The 17,970-nt window shown below is 52.9% G+C and overlaps 1 protein-coding gene across 3 annotated transcripts; it reads right to left on the bottom strand.

Annotated features, from left to right (window-relative positions):
• Nucleotides 1-4,250: 4,250 nt before the first annotated feature.
• On the bottom strand, nucleotides 4,251-17,652 carry RSPO1 (R-spondin 1). Of its 3 annotated transcripts, none has more exons than XM_027886694.1 (7): nucleotides 17,394-17,652; nucleotides 17,145-17,264; nucleotides 9,416-9,797; nucleotides 7,594-7,785; nucleotides 6,610-6,759; nucleotides 6,041-6,229; nucleotides 4,251-5,928 (listed from the first exon to the last, which is right to left on the bottom strand). In XM_027886694.1, the coding sequence occupies exons 3-7, from the start codon at nucleotides 9,507-9,509 to the stop codon at nucleotides 5,777-5,779; spliced, it is 777 nt and encodes a 258-aa protein (XP_027742495.1). In that variant the 5' UTR covers nucleotides 9,510-9,797; nucleotides 17,145-17,264; nucleotides 17,394-17,652; the 3' UTR covers nucleotides 4,251-5,776. The 3 variants fall into 3 exon arrangements, with proteins under 3 accessions (XP_027742495.1, XP_027742494.1, XP_027742493.1); XM_027886693.1 differs by having other exon boundaries at nucleotides 17,145-17,469; nucleotides 17,593-17,650; XM_027886692.1 differs by having other exon boundaries at nucleotides 17,145-17,652.
• Nucleotides 17,653-17,970: the final 318 nt, after the last annotated feature.

Here is a 17,970-nt window from a genome sequence, read left to right as displayed (position 1 = left end):
ATCTGTGCCTTGGGCATTGAAAAAGTACGCACTAATGTGGGCATAAAAATCAATTCCAAATTGTAGATAATTGTTTAAGCTATCAGACTCGAGGCTCATGTAGGAGACTTTTCCCGGGACAAGTGTGTTTTCTATTAGAGTTGATATCAATCTGTCAGAAGATCCTTTTGATTTTCAAAATTTTAGACTAAATAGTTGAGTAATACTTGCTCTGCTCTCCCCCACTCTTTCTTCCTTCCCCTTAAGAAAACTCCTTCTTTATTGTTAGCAAGAGATCTTGGGGTGCAGCCAGAGAGTCACTGTCTCCTTCTGGGAGAGAACAGACCCAGCCAGCTTTGGGCAGGAGGTTGTGGTGTGGAGAGCTTGTCTCGGGGATGCCTCAGAGGTGGGTGCTGAATTCCCAGGCTGGAAGCGTTGGCAGTAAGGGCTCAGCCCCTGTCCCTGGCTGTACTCACAGCGTGGCCCTGTTGGAATGGGCTATGGGTGGGATTTTCTGTCCTAAGGAAAGATCCTACTGATCATGTGTGGGACCTGCATTCAGACTGGCACCAACTCATCCTTTCTGCTTCGCTCTCCTTGTTCTCACATGTTCCCTGACCCAAATTCCATCACTGGGGCCAGCAGCTGGTGTTTAACTCGCAGCATCCCTGCAGCTGCAGCTGTTTGTTGTGTATCTGATAGCGCACGGGTCGGATATTGCTCCTCTAAACGGATCTTTTGTTGCTCTAAGACTCACAGCTTTTCCTTTGATATTGAGGCATCCCCCCCCTTTGGATCTTTAACTTTTTCCTGTCCCATGTCCATCGGGTGCAGCAGGACCAGCGAGGGACAGCGAGGTTGGAGCTCGGTGTCCATGGGCTCTGCCACACGGCCTCAGCTCCTTGGCACTACTGCCCTGACCAGGGCTGAAATGAAATCATCTCGAGCTTTATATGGCCTCATCCCTGTCAAATCCCAGGGAACGGGGTTACATGATGCCATTGGAATGACTCATTCCCATAATTACATATGTTCTGAGGGGTTATTCCCATTGTATTATTAAAAACTAGTGATGTTGGATTTTTGGCAGGGGCTGTCTTCCTTGGATGATCTACACATTTTGTCAATTAAATGAAGGAAAAGTAGATTTCCAAGAGTTCAGAACAAGACTGGACTTGTATTCAGAGCTCTTTTTCCGTGTGGTATAGAGCTTCTGTTTTATTTGACAGGATAAAGCAGCACCAGCCATCTGACTCTATTGCAGCAATTCCCTGCAGAGCACAAGGACTCAAGTGGCCTTTGTAGCTCATCTTCAAAATCACAACCAGAAGACACTGTAGGTGGTTTATCAGCACAGCAGCTTTCCCAGCTCAGTTCCCAAGGAATAGCCTTCCAGGGATACCGCTGAAGGGAGCAGGAGGCAGGACTACCTGGCAAAAGGCTCCAGGTTCGATGGCTCCTGAACAAAAAACCAAAGTGATTCCAGACCGTTCCCAAAACGGGGACTGGAAGCGACGGGAAGTGAGGAGGGAGGAGAAAACCCAAGTCAAGAGAAAAGGCCAAAAGGTGTAAAAGGACTTTGAGAGCCCAGGCTGAGCTGTGCCCAGGAGGACTGAGCCCTCGGAGCGTGGGGTATCAGAGCTGTTCCCATTCTGCAGAGCTCTCTGCTTCACTCTGGGAATGGAGACCTGGAGTTCATCAGTGCTCTGAGGGCTAAAGGACTTACATGTCAATGTTTTCCTGTAGTGTTTGATTTTAACAGTGAGGAAAAGGAACTTCTTCCCTGTCAGGCTGGGCCACCGTGGGGCACAAGAGAGGCCATGGCCTTGAGCAGCCCTGTCAGTGCCTCTAACCTGGCACTTCACCTCGGGCTGTAAATAACAACACAACCTACCTGGCTGCCTCTTTTTTTCCTAAGATCCTGCTGCTCTTCAAAAATCATGGATATTCCATCAAGAAGCTCCATCTAAACTATGGTTTGGCATTCAGTTGGGTGTGATATATTACTGTGTACATAAAGGCCATCAGGGTGATTTATTTATGGTGACTGGTTAAATACACTGGTATTTCTGTAATTTTAATAGAGATTTTTTAAAGCATGATGCCTAACATCTCTTTCTCACTCTCTCTGTGAAGGCTATTGACTTAATAAAATCTGTAAATATATCTAGGCTATCCCTTTTAGTGTTCTCAGACAACGTAATCCAAACAACATTGTTGGAGATAACCTGTTTCACTATTCTACTCTGTTTCCTTTCATCAAAGCCAAGATTTCTTCTGAGTGAGAAACCATTTTAACATAAACATGGGCTAAGCAGTATATACATTGCCCCTACCTCCCTGGGGTGGAAAGCCAGTGAATTACTGCATCAGGAGTGTGTGTGCACACAGTTCATTGACTGTATCTGATGAAAAATACAGATTTATATTACTCAGAGAAGGTAAGAACAGGATAGAACCAACCTCTGTTTGGTGACATTCATCTGCTTTAGCTTCTAAATTTCAGCAAACGAGAAAGAAAGTGAACAGTTTCAAACCCACGGCTGTAAGCTGTTCATTATTCCTGGCCCTTTGTCCCCCATGGCATGGGATGGGTTGCCCAAAGGCTGAGGAAACTGCCTAGAAACAGTCCTGCAGATTCTGAGTGGAATTCTGTCCAGAGAATAACACCAGGTTGTTCAGCAGGGAAAATAATGATGTTTTCTGTGCAGCAGGGTTCCCGACAGAGGATCTGTCTGTCTGTCTGTCTGTCTGTCCGTCCAGCAGCTGCTTCCCCAGTTCAGCATCGAGCCGGTCAAAGCACAGGGTGGGATCAGCACAGGAGTCGGAGCAGTGGTGTTCCCATCAATGATCTGTGTCCACTCCTTTGGCTCCTGGATGCAGACAGATGGCCCTCAGGAGAGGCTTGCTCTGTCTGTGGACATTTTTGATTATTTGGGATTTGACTCCAATTTTGGTGAATAAACAAAGTAAGCTGCTTCAGCAAACCCATTTATTGATTTATTTGTTTAAACACATGTATTTTACAGTGATGCCATGGAGAGAACACCACAACAGGGTTATTTGGTGGGCGGAAAGAGAGCGCTCACGTGCGTGTGAGTTGAGGTGACATCACCTTGCTAGGGACATCTCAGCTTGGACTGGGGAGCTCAGCATGCAGCTCACATTGGTCAAAGGCATAATGTTCCTAAATTCATAACTAAACCTGCTCTCTGGGAGTGGGAATAAACACAGTTCTTGAACTGATTCAAAAAATAAAAAAAAAAAAATTACTTATTTCATATATTTTTTCTCCTAATTGTTCTAAACCAATTTAATTTTAAAATTACGCGTACTGAAAAAATCTCAGATATTCTTAATATGCATTTTAAACTTCCTATTGCCTTTGTCCCTTTTTCTTCCCATTTTGCTATGAAAAAGGAAGAAAGGAGGGAAGAGGATACAACAGAAAGAAGTTTGACAGTTTTTCTAAAAATCTCTAGAGTTCTCTAAAGTAGGTTCTGTTGATTTATTATACTCAGTTTAGTTTTGAAACAGTTGTGCTAATAGCGCCAGGAGTTACTGCAGGGAATCGAGTCATTAACAGAGCCTCATGTAGAAAATCTTCCTAGTGCACCCCCTCTTTTCCCTGATCCTCGCTGAGAACTGGATGGAGATACAGCAGCAGGAGGGAGGAGGGAGGCACAGCGAGTGGGTGAGCTGAGGTTCACCAGTGGGTGACTGGTGGGTGCTGCTGAAAGCAGAAGGGAAAATGGTTCTGCTTACAGGCAGCACCATGGCACAAACAAAATACTTCTCTCACAGGCTAGAAAATAGGATGGGATCAGATCTTTGAGCTGGGAGGCTTTCAGGAATCATCTGACCATGATCCATAAACAATTCAAAGCATGACTTTTAAGAACCTCTTTCTCTCCCTGCTTGGTATGCTGGTCGTTTATCATTGTACTGAAATGGAATCCCCTTTCAAAGATGTAACAGCTTCTTGTTTACTTAAACACAAAGTGGATGATGGGCTGAAAGGTTTTCTGCCAGCAGAGCAGTCACGGACAGCTTGGTACAGCTCTGGAGGTGAAACAACTGTGCAACCCCCCCAGCCTGCAGCGCGCCAGGCCAGCCCTGGGGCGGCGGGGAAGGGAGCTGGGGTGTGCCAGAGCCTTGTCCTCAGCAGAGCCGTGAGCTGCAGGAGAGAACCAGGGCTGCAGGTGTGGGCAGGTGACCCCTCAGAGAGATGGGGGCTCTTCCACAGGTGTCCCTGCACACCTGCTGGCTCGCTCTGCCCTCCAAAACCACAGAGCAGAGGGAGGTACGGAAGTGAGTGCAGCCAGGATTCGCCAGGTTTAGTTTAGGGTGAGCTTTCCCCTGTCCATCACCCTCCCAGGGGAGCTGCAGCTCCAGCACCATGTCCCTGACCCACCCAGGGCACATCTGGGAGCCAAGAATCTCCCCAGCTCCATCCCTCAGGACCAGAGGGCTTTTGCTGAACTCTGGAGGAATTAAATGTGTCTCCACATAATTATACAAAGGAAGCACATTTTAAAATGCGAGGCAGTGAGCAATGTGGCACTTTGTGACATCACCAAAGGTAGAACTCCCTGTACAGAGCTGACAGCATTCCCATGCACCCTATGTGGGCCTTGCTAGGTCTGTTCTGCACAGTCCTTGTCCTGGTTCCTCTGTCCAGATGTCGGCTTGTGCAGAGCAGGAGAATCCAGAGAATTCCAGCTGGTGGTAAGCAGACAAGTTGTTTCAACCCAACCTCAAAATTTATTTCTCTTCTGCAGAACCTGAGCTGTGCCTTTCCCTCCTGCCTGCCTCCCTCCTGCCATGTGCTGGGGTGGTGTCAGTAGCTGGACCAGTGTGTCCCCAGCCCACGACAGTCCCACAGCTGTGACTGCCCGAGTGGAGCCACGATGTTTTGGCAACCTGTGGTACGCTGTAACCTCTCATTTTCTCAATCTGCTGTGTGTTAACTGGATCCTCCATAAGGGAATTCCTCGGGGCTTGGCGGGGCACAGCTGGGGTCCTTTGCTCAGGACAGCTGGTTTGTGGCTGCAGTGCAGCTGACAGAATTCTCTGGGATTTTCTTAAAGCTTTGGTGAGTTTCCCTTCCACAAATGAGTCTCTGTCCTGTGGGACACCAGCCTCCATAGGGGCCAAGGTATGAACCACATACTCAGGAAGCTGGTTGTCTTTTTGTTTTTTTGTTTGTTTGCTTGTTTGTTTGTTTTAATTTGAAATAATTCTTTGAAGCAGATGCAGATTCGGGGCAGATACCACTGACCTCTTACCACAAACTTTTAACATGTATTCGCAATGATAAAGTCATACAGCTTAAAACACGAAGGGTATGGGGAAGAGAAAGAGGCCACTGCCATGTGTGTCTGGGTCCGGGGTTGGGGCAAGTGGCTATTTGAGTCCAGTCATCCCCTGGCTCTGTGGGTCTGCACTGGAGCTGTGTGGGGCCACTCACTCAGGCTCCAGTTGAGGCCTTTGGTCATGAAATCTCACATCTGTGTCCTTTGCTGGCTCATCCTCCACCTCTCCTCCCTGCAGCAGAGCCCTGGGGCCGTGGGCTTCCCCTCTCTGTGTGCGCTTCCACTCCTGGGCAGTGTCCTCCTCTGGTCCCGGGCCAGGGTGGGTGCAGCCTCCTGAAGTATTGTGTGTGTGGCCTCTGTTGGTCTCCGGATCAGTCTGGAGTATATGTCTGTCTGGACATGTGTAGGTGTGGTGTAGCAGTGCTCTGTTCAGTAAAGCTTTCATATACATAGCAGCAATGGAGTCTTGCCATCAGGGCCAGCTACTGGGCAGGGCTGGCAGGCGTCACGGCCACCGTGGCCCCTCTCTGTTTGCTCTTCCTCTTCTTGGTGCCAGACTTAGTGTCTTTGGTGTCTTTCCGATTTCTGTTTCCATTATCTTGCTTTCCTTGCTCTTCCTTTTTCTTCCTTTTCCCTGCAGTAAAGCAAAGAGGCAGCGTGAGGCTCTCCGGTGGAACAAGCCATGAGGGAATGGATTGGCCGTGTCCGCCTCCCCCTGCCCCGCTGGTTAATCCACCTGTGCTCACCTTCAGGGCACTGGCTCTTCTGCACAGTGCATCTCCGCACCTCCGTGGTGGGTGGACACAGGGACACGTCTCCAGAGGGAGCCTGCAGAATCCGCCGTGTTCGGTCTTCATTGCCCTTCTTGAAGCCACAGAGCTTCCTCTTCTTGGAGCAGGGCCCCCAGGGCCCCCACTCACTCATTTCACATTGTGCTGCCAGATAACAAGAGAGCCCAGCAGTAACTCCCATTCCTGGATTGCTCCCTCAGGCCTTCCCAGAGCCTTTTCACAACATCGAGTCTCTCCCCCACCCCAGGCTGGAAGGGAATGTGTGTTTCCCCAGCAGCTTCCTAAATTCCCAAGCACCCCCTTCCTTGCTGCACCACACCAGCTCTGGGTCACAGTTCACAAACGCTGGGGGCTGCTCTCCATCCAGGCTGGTCCCCAGAGGGCTCTGTCCCAGCTGGGTCTGGCTGTGCCATCACCCCCACCCAGAGCCAGGCAGAGCGGGCGGGCACAGAGCCCACTTACCAGGACTGCTGCACTCCATGGTGCCACTTACCAGGACTGCTGCACTCCATGGTGCCACTTACCAGGACTGCTGCACTCCATGGTGCCGTTGGCAGCAGCGTAGCCTTCGGGGCACGTGATGTAGCATCTCCCTTTGTGCAAATACAAACCTTCCTTACATTTTGTGCAAAAGTTTCGACTGAAACAGGACTCACAGTTCTCAATTTTGCATTCTGGGGAAAGAAAACACCAAAGCCATCATGTAATCTGATGTGAGCAAAAGACACAATAAGCTCCACGCTGCCAACAGGAGCTCAGTCTTGGCTCCCAGGGATTTTCCAGCAGCAGGGCACGTCTCTGAGAAATCTCTGAGCATCCTGTCAAGCCTGACTGTGCCACTCACAAGTCAGTTTTCTTTGCACCATTCCCTGTACAGGACAACCCTGTGCTGCAGCTCTCATGGCCCACAGCAGCTGCTGCCAGGGCAGAATCAAGCAGGGGGGGAAGTTTTAGGCTGGCAATCAGCTGATCACCAGCCAGCCAAAGTGCACAGTCCTGGATCAACAGCTGCAGCTACAGGACAGGCTGCATGGAAAGGGAGCTAGATGGAAAGCTTGCCAGGAGGATGCTGTGCACAGAACTGCCAGAGGAGTGATCGCATGTTTCCACGTCCAGCTCTTTCTGGTGCTCTGCTCGCAGGAGGCAGCCACAGGCCACTGATCTCGCTCAGAGCTGCCTGGCTGTCGTGAGCAGGAGGGGAGGAGAAAAGGCACTTGTCTGAGCAGTACCTAAATGGCTGAAAGGATCTCCCTCCTGCCAGAGGAAAAGGGTGCCAGTCTGACAGCCCAGGTAACAGAGCTGCCCAAATGTCCTGCAAGACCCCGTGCCCACAGTGTGCCTATGTGGTGCTGAGCGGTGTTATTGCCAGGGCAGGTGGCTGCCCTGCCCAGCAATGCTCTCCCCTTCCATACAGTCACAGCCCCTCCCCTCACATGACTGAAGGTGCACAATGCCCTGCAAAGTCCTGCCACCCTCCCGTGCCCGTTCCCTCCCACCCCCACACTCACTGATGCACTTGTTCATGTCTGTATTGCGAAGGCCAAAGTATCCCAGTGGACAAGAAGGCAGGCAGATCCCAATTTGTCGGATATCGTTCCTCTCCAGAAGGATGAAGAGTTTGGGGGAACACCTCAGGCACCCATTGAACTCGGAGCACAGGTCGCAGCCTCTGGCACAGCCCTGACTCAGCTCGGTGCTGACTGGAAGAGCAGGAGAGAGGCGATGGTTAGTGCCAGGCTCTGCAGGCACCAGCTGCAACCCCAAACCACCAGCACCATGGGCAGGAAGGGGAGAAACTGAGGCAGAGTGAGGGCTGGGGTCCTGCAGCACTGACACGCTCCCAGCACCGCTCTGGTCGGGCACCAGAGCCTCATGCCCAGTGCCCACAGGCACCAGTGCTGCTTGGAGCACACAGTCTCAACAGGGGCAGTGGTGAGGAGCAGGACCCAGAAGCAGCCACCAACTGTACCCAGAGCCCCAGCACTGTCCCTCTTACTGCCTCCCAGCCCTGCCCATCAGTCCTGATACCTGCGTGGGGCAGACACTCACGATTGGCATGTACCCAGGGATCCAGCACCTCCTGCTCTCTCCCCGCTTGGAGCTGGCGGTGCCTCCACATCGAGGACCAGTGGGGACCAGAGCACATGGCCCTGGAGCGAAACCGTTTGACTGATTCCATCTATGGCGCATCTCAGGCTGGAGCTCGCTCTGACCTCGCCTGTGTTAAAATCTCTCTGGCAGTCAGGAGATGTTACTGCCCCCAAAAGAGAGATGTATTCTCAGCTCCTATGTTCAGTCCAAGAAAAATACTCAATCCCATGTCTTGAGAGTTTTCTGCTTTTAATTATCATGTAAAATGCTGGTTGTTTTGAAACCAATCGCATTCTTTACAGGCTAGAATGCAGGTTATTTTTATTAGTTTATTATGCAAGCCATGTCCTTGTTTATAGAAAAGCTGTGTATTTAAAAGATGTGTTCTTTTAAATACCTTGTTTACTACACTTCAAAAACAAGCGCAGAGCAGCGCAGGGTTCATGTGCCAGGAGGAGAGGTAAGAGAACTCCCCTGTCCCCTTGCCGTGACCTGAGAGCCCGGCAGCCCCCCATGCCTGCCCCAGCCCCATCGCCAGGTGTGTGGGTGCAGGGGCTGCCACAGCCTGCAGAAGTGACACTGAGAGCAGGGAGGTCCCCAGCAGGGATCCCAAAGGCCCCAGCCCCCGGCTGCCAGGAGGGTTCACTGGGTCTGGATGCCACTTGGCATTGGGTGCCCTGGCCCCTGCACGCAGGGATCTCTGGGCGATGTGACCCCATCCCTCCTGCAGCACTGAGCTGTGGCACCAAGCTCTGCATCCCTGGCAAAGGTATAAACTAAGCCCTTGCTGGAAATTACCCTTTATAGCATTAGGCATGATGTCAGGTTTTCCTTGTTCTCCCAGGGCTAAGCGGTCCCAGTTTTAATATCAAATCAATGTTATATAATTTAATTTAAAACAGTTTTAATGTAAAACAGTTCTAACATGAGCTTACATAAAAGACGGCAGACGCTTGTGATTGCTCTTGTGCCAATTCTACCTGGCTGCTCCACATGAGCCCTGGCCAGGGACCCTCCGGGCAGGGGGGATAACTGACCCCTCTGTGACCTCTGGGCTGTGGCAGGTCCGGAGGGACAGGGTCCTGTGTGTCTCTGCCCAGCAGTGGGACTGGGGGAGCTCCCCAGCTCGCAGGGGATGGCAGACCCTGCCCCGCTGTCTGTGCCGTGAACTCATTCACACCTGCATGACCCACCCGGCATCACGAGAGGAAGGAGAGAAGAAAAGCGTTTCATACATACTTCGTCTTTGCCTCTTGCCCTTCACCACTTTGCTGCTGCCTGTTAGATCCATCGAGCTTAGAAAAACCACCACCACAAGCAGTCCAAGCTGCATAGTAACTCTCCAGCGCTGCAGGCCCTCTGTCACAGGGTGATCGGGGGAGCCCACTCCACAGCAGAGGCTGCCGCTAAAACGTCTCAGGTGGGATCAGAGCTGAGAGTCTGTGCACGGAGCCTGGTCTGGGACCATATCCACAAACCACATCAGCAGCAGTGAGCTTAGGTAGCAGGTAACATGGCTCTACCTTCATCCCTGTGAGGAGTGCAGGAGTTTGGCCTTAATCCCATTGGGGCTCAGCAGCAGGCGTTAGCTGCTCACAGTTTCCAGGTGCACTGACAGAAACTGCAAAGGAAGAGGACAATAGGTTAACTCGGTAGCCAGCATCACTCCCATGGTGGCTGGGGGCGAGTACAGGGGCTGTGGGGTGAACTGGGGATGCTGGTGTCACCCCGAGTGGCGTGGGGAGAACTGCACTCCAGCCTCATCCACAGGTCCCTCTTGCTAATACTGAGCACCCATCAAATTGCTCAATGCAGCTTTGCCATCTGCCAGTGCTGCAAACACTTATAGCTGGATCTTGTTTTAAACAGAGCTAGACCCCTGGGCCGCCCTCCCTGAGCGGCAGATGGCCGCTGCGGGTGCCAAGCACACAAGATGTTTCCCATCAAGTGGGCACCTCTGGGGCTGGTAGTCGAGCTGAAGAGAGAGCGAGCCTGCAATCCCCAGCAGGGGCAGGGGCTGTCTGGGGACGGGGTGGGATCCTTCATGAGCTGCTTAAAATGCCGTGTTTCTGCTCCAAGGGAATTTCCAAACCTCCCAGCTGCCATTCCCTGGAGCACAGGGCAGGGTCAGGAGGAGCTGCTCTGCCCAGGCTCGCTGTGTCCCACAGCCCCGCTGTGAGTGCCACGCTGCCCTTGCCAACCACGGTGAGTGTGTGGCAGGACAGGGGGACAGGATGGCAACACCAACAGGACAGTGTGGGCAGCAAACCAATTGCTCCTCATGAACTTCTGGAGAGCCAAGGGAAGCCCAGGCAGAGGGCAGTTGCCAGTGCCTAGGACTCCACATGCCCTGTTCTTGCCTGGGAATGTCCAAGCCCTTGCTTTGCCTGGCTGCTGGCCAGGGGTGTTTTCCACATGGTTTTCAGGTGGTTTTCCCTGTACCCTGTGCCTGGTGTGCAGGAAGGGTGAACTTCAGGCTGCACCAAGAGCTCTGGCACAGCTGGGCAGGGACCAGCTCCTCTGCAGCTGGCAGAGCAAAGCCCCGCCAACGGCAGCCATTGTGTGAGAATAAAGGCAACAACATTCACTCTGTGAAGTCAAATGAAACAGAAAATTGTTTTAATCCCTTTATAATAACTGCACAGTCACCGATGCCCCAAATGACTGGTGGCAGTGGTGCTGGAACGGAGCCTGGCTGCAGCCTGGGATGGACACGGGCCCTGGGCAGCCTGTCTTCTCCCTTACTCACCCCGGGTTGGGGGATAGTCTGAAAGGCCCCTGGCCCAAGCAGCCTCCCTGCTCCAGACCCCTTAGGTGGGTTATGGCTACGGCAGAAGAACATCTGAAAGGAGGGTGCTGCCCCAGCAGCAGGTGTGGGCTGGCAGCACCTCGAGGCAGCTGCTGCAGGGATGTGTGACCCGGTACCACAGGCCCTGTGCAGCACTCACCACAGCACTGAGCTGTGCCCGCTCTGAGCACCTCCCTGCAGCCCTGGTCACCTGTGCTGACGAGGCTGGAGGCCATCGGGTGCTGGGGGGCATTGCCACTGTCCCCCCAGCCCCCTGGCTCTGAACTTTTCACCGTGTCCCTGCTGTGGCTGCTGGGGCAGGAGCCCAGCACTCCCCATGTGCTTGTCGTTACAGCTCACAGCTCTTCCACAGGATTTTCAAATAAATAATTAGTCACTTGTGTAAACACCAACTTGTTCTGCACTTCCAAGCCTGTTTGCTGCAAGCTGCTTTATAAACACTGTCAAGTGCTTAAGCCGAGCTATGGGAGTGTTTAGGGAGCAGAGCGCTGTGCAGAGTGGGGATCCCTCTAGCCCTGCAGCCCCTCTGCACCTTGTGCAGGGAGCTGGGCACGGTGGGGGGCACACCTGCGAGGTGGGGGCAGCCAGTCAGGACAGACCCTCCAGACCGGTAGCGTGGCACGGTACGGCAATGCCCGGCACGGCCAGAGGAGCCTGGAGACGTGAGCTGGTGTGAGCAGGCACGTCAGGACAGCACGGCCCAAACTCTCCCCAAATAAGCCCTGAGCGCTGGAGGGAGCACGGTGCCACCACCTGCTCTGCCTGCCCTCGGTGCCACCACCTGCACTGCCTGCCCTCGGTGCCACCACCTGCTCTGCCTGCCCTCGATTTTAATTACGGCAGCTGTGCTGGTGAAGCGCGTTCGCAGGAAGCACACGGCATGTTTACAAAACACTCACAGTTTGGGCACAGTCCCCCAGCATGAGGACAGCAGCAGGGATGGATGTCTGGAGAGAGCAAACACAGCCCCAGTGCGCCAAGAGCCAGTGTGAAGCTTGTGCCACTGCCACATACCCCATCTCTGAGGGCTTGTGCAGTGCCAGGGTGGGGAAGTGCCATGGGAAACCTTGAGGCCACAGCACAAATCAGACAAGCACAGCACACTTTTTCCTCTTTGTGTCCTTGCCTTCTAGCCTGAAGAGAGCCTGAGCTTGACCACAACTGCCCACTTATCACAGAAAGGCCACTGGCATCCTGGGTGCTGCAGAGCCAATGCCACAGCAGGTCACACACGATCCACAGGTTTCCAGATCTCATCCTTGAGCACTCAGGGTCTGTGGTGAGCCCACCGGAGGGGGCTGCAGCAGAAGGATCAGGCTGCCAGCTCTTCCTACCTTCACCTCAGGACACGAATTATGATTCTTTCTGTTATTCCGTCCATCAGTCAAGCTCAGGTTGCTGCAAACAATTTCCAGTCTAAACATTAGCAGGATTTATGCCATTATCCCATCGATAGGAAGAATTTCGGGTAACCTGAATTGCTCTGAATTCGTTTATGGAGAGACCTGGCCCCTGAGCCTGAGATGGCACTAAGCCTTGTTTGCAATTCAATCAGGATAAATTGGTCCTTGGGAGCTCCAGTACAAACCAGAAAATATAAACCATCCAGATAATTTGCCATTAGTCCTCCTACACAAGGTGAGAAAGACCGACATTATATCCCCAGGATATTCAAGACCTAATCCACAATAACTAAATTGCTGATATATTGCCTCTTTCTGAATGTACCAGGGGTCCGTAATGTAAACGGGCTCTCCAAAGGTTTACTGAGCCTGGGAGAGAAGGACCAGATGCTGGAGGCAGGACAAGGCCGATTACAACAGCAGCAGGAACCAACCCCTGGGAACTGCCAGGTCACTGCCAACAGCCAGCTGGGCACCAGCTGTGACGGGGAGAATTTGGGTTTTACAGGACCCAGGGCTGGATAGGGTATTTGAATTTGCCCTTGGTAGTCAGCAAGGAGTGTGAATATGCCGGAACAGGTTTCCTGCAGGAGAAGTCCCAGTTTCAGTGGGTCTCATTTGGGTTAGTTTGGTCCCAGAACAGTTCAGCCTGAGCCCTCCCAGCCCCAGGGCAGAGTCCATCTTCACATTATCGGCGCATTCCCCAGCCTGCCTTTGTGGAACTTTCAACAAGCCCCTCAAATACCAGTGATGGCACCTGGGTATCAGAGGCAGCACCACTGTCCCTGTTCTACAGGCACACAGGATGTGCCCACAGTGCTGGTGCTCCCCAGCCCAGTGCCTGCTGTGCCTGCGCTGGTGACCCCATGGCAGAGCCCCCTGCCTGCTTCCCCAGCCCGACCATGGGAGAGAGGCAGCTGGGGCTGCAGCGAGAGGGTTTGGGCCCTGGTTCTCTTTGTGAAAGTCCCCCTCTCTCTCTGCATTTCCGAGAGCTGTTTTCCTGCTGGCATAGCTAATGCTGCAGGAGCAGCACTGTGAAACCCTCCATGGAGGAAGGTCACACCATGCTTGGCTCAGCCGTCACAGCTGCCACAGGGTGTCTCAGGCACCTCCGGCAAACATCCCTGCACATGCACAGGCACAACCACTTTGTTCTGCTTAATCCTTGAAGCAATAAAAGACGGCTGCATTAAGTCAAATTTCCGAACCAGAAGGTCTTCATTTGATATTAGATCCCAGTGCCAAGTTCTGCAAAATCCCCAACCCATAAACTTCGCTGAAAAAATAAAATAATAAAGGCCAATCTGGCAGCAGAGCTCTCCACAGCATTGTTGAGGTCTGACTCCTTCCACCAGCTCCTGCGCTGCATTCCCCGGATCTGCAGAGTCGTGCTGTGACCCGCTGATGGGAAATAGGCTGAGGAGAGGCCGCTGCTTGCTGCTGCCCCTCTGCCCTGGCCTGGCAGTGGGAGCTGTCTCGGTGGTCAGCAGCACCCCTAGCTCCAGCCCCCAGCTCCAGCCCTGGAGCTCAACACTGGCTCCTTGCTTGCCTCACATGGTGCCTGTCACAGTAGCTGCTCCAAGTAACCCTGTGATCCACAGTGCTGCAGGCCTCCCTCCAGGAGTGCTTGTCAGTCAGCGCTGTAAAACATCAGGAAATGTTTTACAGGGGGATTTCCATGGCCCTCATACCAGCACCGAGGAGGCACACTCTGGAGGAGGAGGAGGCAGAGCCCTGAGGCGAGCTGCAGTATCCACGACTGCTGCCTCTCCACAGAACCAGAGCAGCATCTGGAACTGCACTGGAGTTGTCCCAGCAAACACAGCTCTGTAATACAACTGGGACGCTGCCTTGGGATCTGGTTAAAGTCATGGGGAAAGCAAACCTGTGTCTATTATGTACAGCTCAGGTGGGCTTGAGCCTCCTACAGACCAACAACTCACCAAATGCCAACAAAGGGCATTGGAACAGCAGAACCAAAGCAAATTTCAGACCAGGAAACTCAGAACAACACAGTTTGGGACAGCACAGTCCATGGCATTGAAAACCTCGCTCTTTCCCAAAAGGGCTCCCCAGCACCTCCAAAGGGCCATTGCTGAGCAGGAACGTGCTCAGCAGGTGCCCTGGGTTCTGCAGGATGGACACACACTGCATCAGGTACAGCCTTGCTCACAGGGACCCCACAGGCATGAGGAACAGGGGACTCTTACCCAAACCAAAAGCACAACCAGGGTTGCTGAGGCTCCTCCTACACAAGTGCACACATTCAGCTCAATACCCAATTCCCCTCTTATTTCGATGTAAATGTATCCAGACAAGTGCTTGGGGCTCCTTCCACCACTGACCCTGAATGCTGGCCTTGTAAGTGCAAATTTCCAGGTTGGAAGGAGCCCGGTGAGCCATGGGCCCTGTGCTGATCTGCTTCTCCAGGCAAAGGCAGAGCCAAAACCCAAAGCCCAGGGCAAAGCCCTGAGCAGCACTTGGGGCTTTCTGCTTGGCCATGTGCACAGGAACCATCTGCCAAAGGAGCTTCCTGCAGGGATTCCTGGTGCTCTGGCTCTCCCATTGAAACGTCACTGCCTGGGAAACACGAGTCCTGCAGAGCCAGGAGTAGCATGAACTCCAGCAGCAGAGGAAAACACACTGGAAAAAATAACCTGCAGCCTCAGACCTGGGCATGGGGCAGGACAAGGCACTCGGCTGGCAGGAGGGAGCAATTGGGCAGCCAGGGTGTCCTCCAGACTAGCCACTGCTGCCAGCCTAGACTGAGGACATCCAAATTCTGCCTCTTTGTTGGATGACAGCACCCTGCACTGCTGGGATAGGGGGACCAAGCTCTGAGCTCTGCAAGCTTGGCAGCGCTCGGGGTGGTTTGCAATGAAGGGCATCCTGCAGCCAGCCCCTCTTGCCCTGCTGCCCACGAGTGTGTGGGGAAGCTGCAATCCCAGAGGGTTCTCCTGGAGGCAGTTTGGTGGTGGATATGACTGTAAGCCTGTCTGTATTTGCCAGGTCTTAGGCAGACCGGCACTTCCGTTCTTGGCAAGACAACAGATTGCCCTCACACTGCCCTGGGAAACAGTCTCTGCTGCCGGTGCCACTTCTCTCAGCTGCATGGCCCCCTTTGTCCACTCTGAGGCTGTCCCTATAGGCCAGGGGGGCTGACCTGGCCCCCAGCTCTGTTGCTCATTGCAGTCCTGGCCCTGCAGTGCAGTCAGAGCTTTGCCAGCTCACATCTAGCTCAGGTAATGGAAACGTGGGGTTTATGCTCAGCTCTGCTTTGTCTGCACACACTGGCAGGGCCAGCTCATTTCGGCTGTGCTTAGGGGGTCACTGCCCTGCACCTCCAGAGAAGGTGCTCTGCCCCCCAGCTCCTCCCTGCTGCATCCCTCAGGGTGGTGCTGCTGCTCTTGCAGCGGCTGCACAAGGGCCAGGGAGCTGATCCAGCTGAAATGAGCCTTTTTTCCAGGGTGGTTTCCAGGCATGTCGCAGCGCTGGCATTCCCAGACCTGCGGTGCTGTCACCATCCTCCCACCCCGCCTCTGCTGCCCTGGTCCCACAGTGGGGATGAGGGGATGGAGTCAGGAGCTCACCTGCTCCAGGGTCATGGATGGACTTCAGACAAAATGATTCCAGCTGAGGAACCTTCCAGGCACATGTTTCAGTGCAAGTCCCAGTCCCTGTGGGATCTCAGCACAGATCTGGCCACCCCAAATAGGACTGTAAGCACTGCCACAAGTTCACAGACACTCAGGTGACAGGATTTTTTGCATGGGTACCTCTGACCCCGGTGCAGGAGAGTGGAGGCTCCGTGCCTGCCTTGTCATGCAGCATTTTATTCTCCCACTATTACCGTGTTTTAATGCCTTTTACTGTAAGGTACCTCTTCAAACCCAAACTGCATCACCTGAACGCTCTTTCTCTGTCCCCAGCACTGTTCAAGGGAACATACATGCCTGAGCCTATAAAACACTCTAGCAGCCCAAGGGTCACCCACACCCACATCTCACAGCACCCCAGCTCTGTTGATGTGGAGGTGTCACCTTGACCCGCAGCCTCGTTGGGGACCCGTGTCCCAACCCGGCCACAGGAGCCCTCGCTGACCCACGGCAGCCAGCACCAGATCCAGCAGCACTTCCCACACACATCAGCACTGGGTGTTCACACCATGTCTGATTATTGCCATGATCCCTGTTAACCGTTTCTCCACTGATCCCACATTCGAAACCCCAAGGAGCACAAATTTACCCCACGCTCTCTGGGTGCCTGCCATGCCCCCGTGGGTGCCTGGCAGGAGGCTGAGTTAGGCACAGCCACAGCAGTACTGAACACAGCATCTGCTTAACTGCCCCGTCCCCCCATTTTCCCCATCTCTGGGATCAGTGGGAGGGCAGCAGGGCACAGCCATCCGCTGCACCACGGCTTGCAGGATCCACCACAGCCAGTCCGGGATCAGCAATGAGCTCCAGCAAGCTGATCAGCATCCAGACCAATTCCCTGTGTCCCCTTCCCCAGAATGGGAAGTGGCACAGTGGCAGAGGACACACGCAGCAGCCCAGACTCCCTGCACACCTCGGGTGGGGGGGATGTGGATGCCACGGATGGCGCCGTGATTTCGCACAGCTCTCATTGTCTGAACTCGTTATCCACGTCGCACAAGGCAAACCCGCAGTCGGATGCTGACACGGCTCGCGCTCCTCATTAGCAGCCCACATCGCAAAAGCTCCATCGACACAAACATGCATGCTGAAGCCCTTACCTCCAACTTGTCACTCCCTCATCACTGCGGAAAAGACTCTACTGGGTTCTCAGATTTAAAATACAAGAAGACCAACTACAAAAATCCTCGGTTCCTCCAGAGAAAGTTACACACAGGTTTCTGCCAAAAAAAATGAAAAATATATTCATGGCGAGTTCATGAAGAAGTCTGGTGCATTTGAGTATTCTAGCCACTTGTTTTTTAAAGAAGGTTTCGACAGGGTCCCAGCTTTTGTGCAGAGAAACAAACCCTTCTGCGATGTGCAGGATCTCAGCTCGTAAAGATCGCTCAGGCTAGTTCCTACTCCATCAGCCCACGCTGCTCCCTGCGTATGCAAAGCAGAAAGTATGTGATCATATCAGAGCAATTTGCACATTAATAAATCCTGGTCTCAATCCGTAGACTCCATCCCATCCACCGGGTAGGGGCTTTTTATTATTATTATTACCAGAGTATCCAGCTTTGTAAAGGCATCCAGTGCAAACTCCTGCATGAGGGAATTCCACCCCACTAGTACCACCTCCTAAGACAATATCCAGCCAAAATATTGTGACTGTTGCAAAACCCGGACTGGAGCTCCACAAAGGACCTTCTAGCCTCACATCCAGAGCCAACGGGGTCTCAGTAAACAACTGCAGTGACACACCATCGAGTTGTCTTTGTAGTCTTTTTTATTTATGACAGTTAATTCTGAGTTATTACTAACAATTCAGTGGTAAGTGGCATATGAAGTCATCAGCTGTCACAACTGCATCTGTTAATAAACATGTCAGATATTAAAAGCAGCTTATTATCCTCTGGATAGGGGAAGGCACGAAGTCAAAGA

The sequence above is a fragment of the Empidonax traillii genome, unplaced genomic scaffold (genome assembly GCF_003031625.1).
Source record: "Empidonax traillii isolate 1590-97213 ecotype Southwest subspecies unplaced genomic scaffold, ASM303162v1 scaffold192:size804837, whole genome shotgun sequence".
In the NCBI taxonomy this organism is placed as follows: Eukaryota; Metazoa; Chordata; class Aves; order Passeriformes; family Tyrannidae; genus Empidonax; species Empidonax traillii.
The sequence above is the reverse complement of the archived record's forward strand: the minus strand, read 5'-3'. Positions and strand labels throughout refer to the sequence as shown.

Bases quoted from the DNA above. Each gene is read 5' to 3' on its own strand.
- RSPO1 (XM_027886692.1), bottom strand. From the start codon at position 9,509: ATGCAGCTTGGACTGCTTGTGGTGGTGGTTTTTCTAAGCTCGATGGAT. The intron at 7,786-9,415 runs GTATGTATGAAA...CTGCTCTTCCAG, and splicing joins GGGCAAGAGGCAAAGACGAA to TCAGCACCGAGCTGAGTCAG. The intron at 6,760-7,593 runs GTGAGTGTGGGG...TTCTTTCCCCAG, and splicing joins AGACATGAACAAGTGCATCA to AATGCAAAATTGAGAACTGT.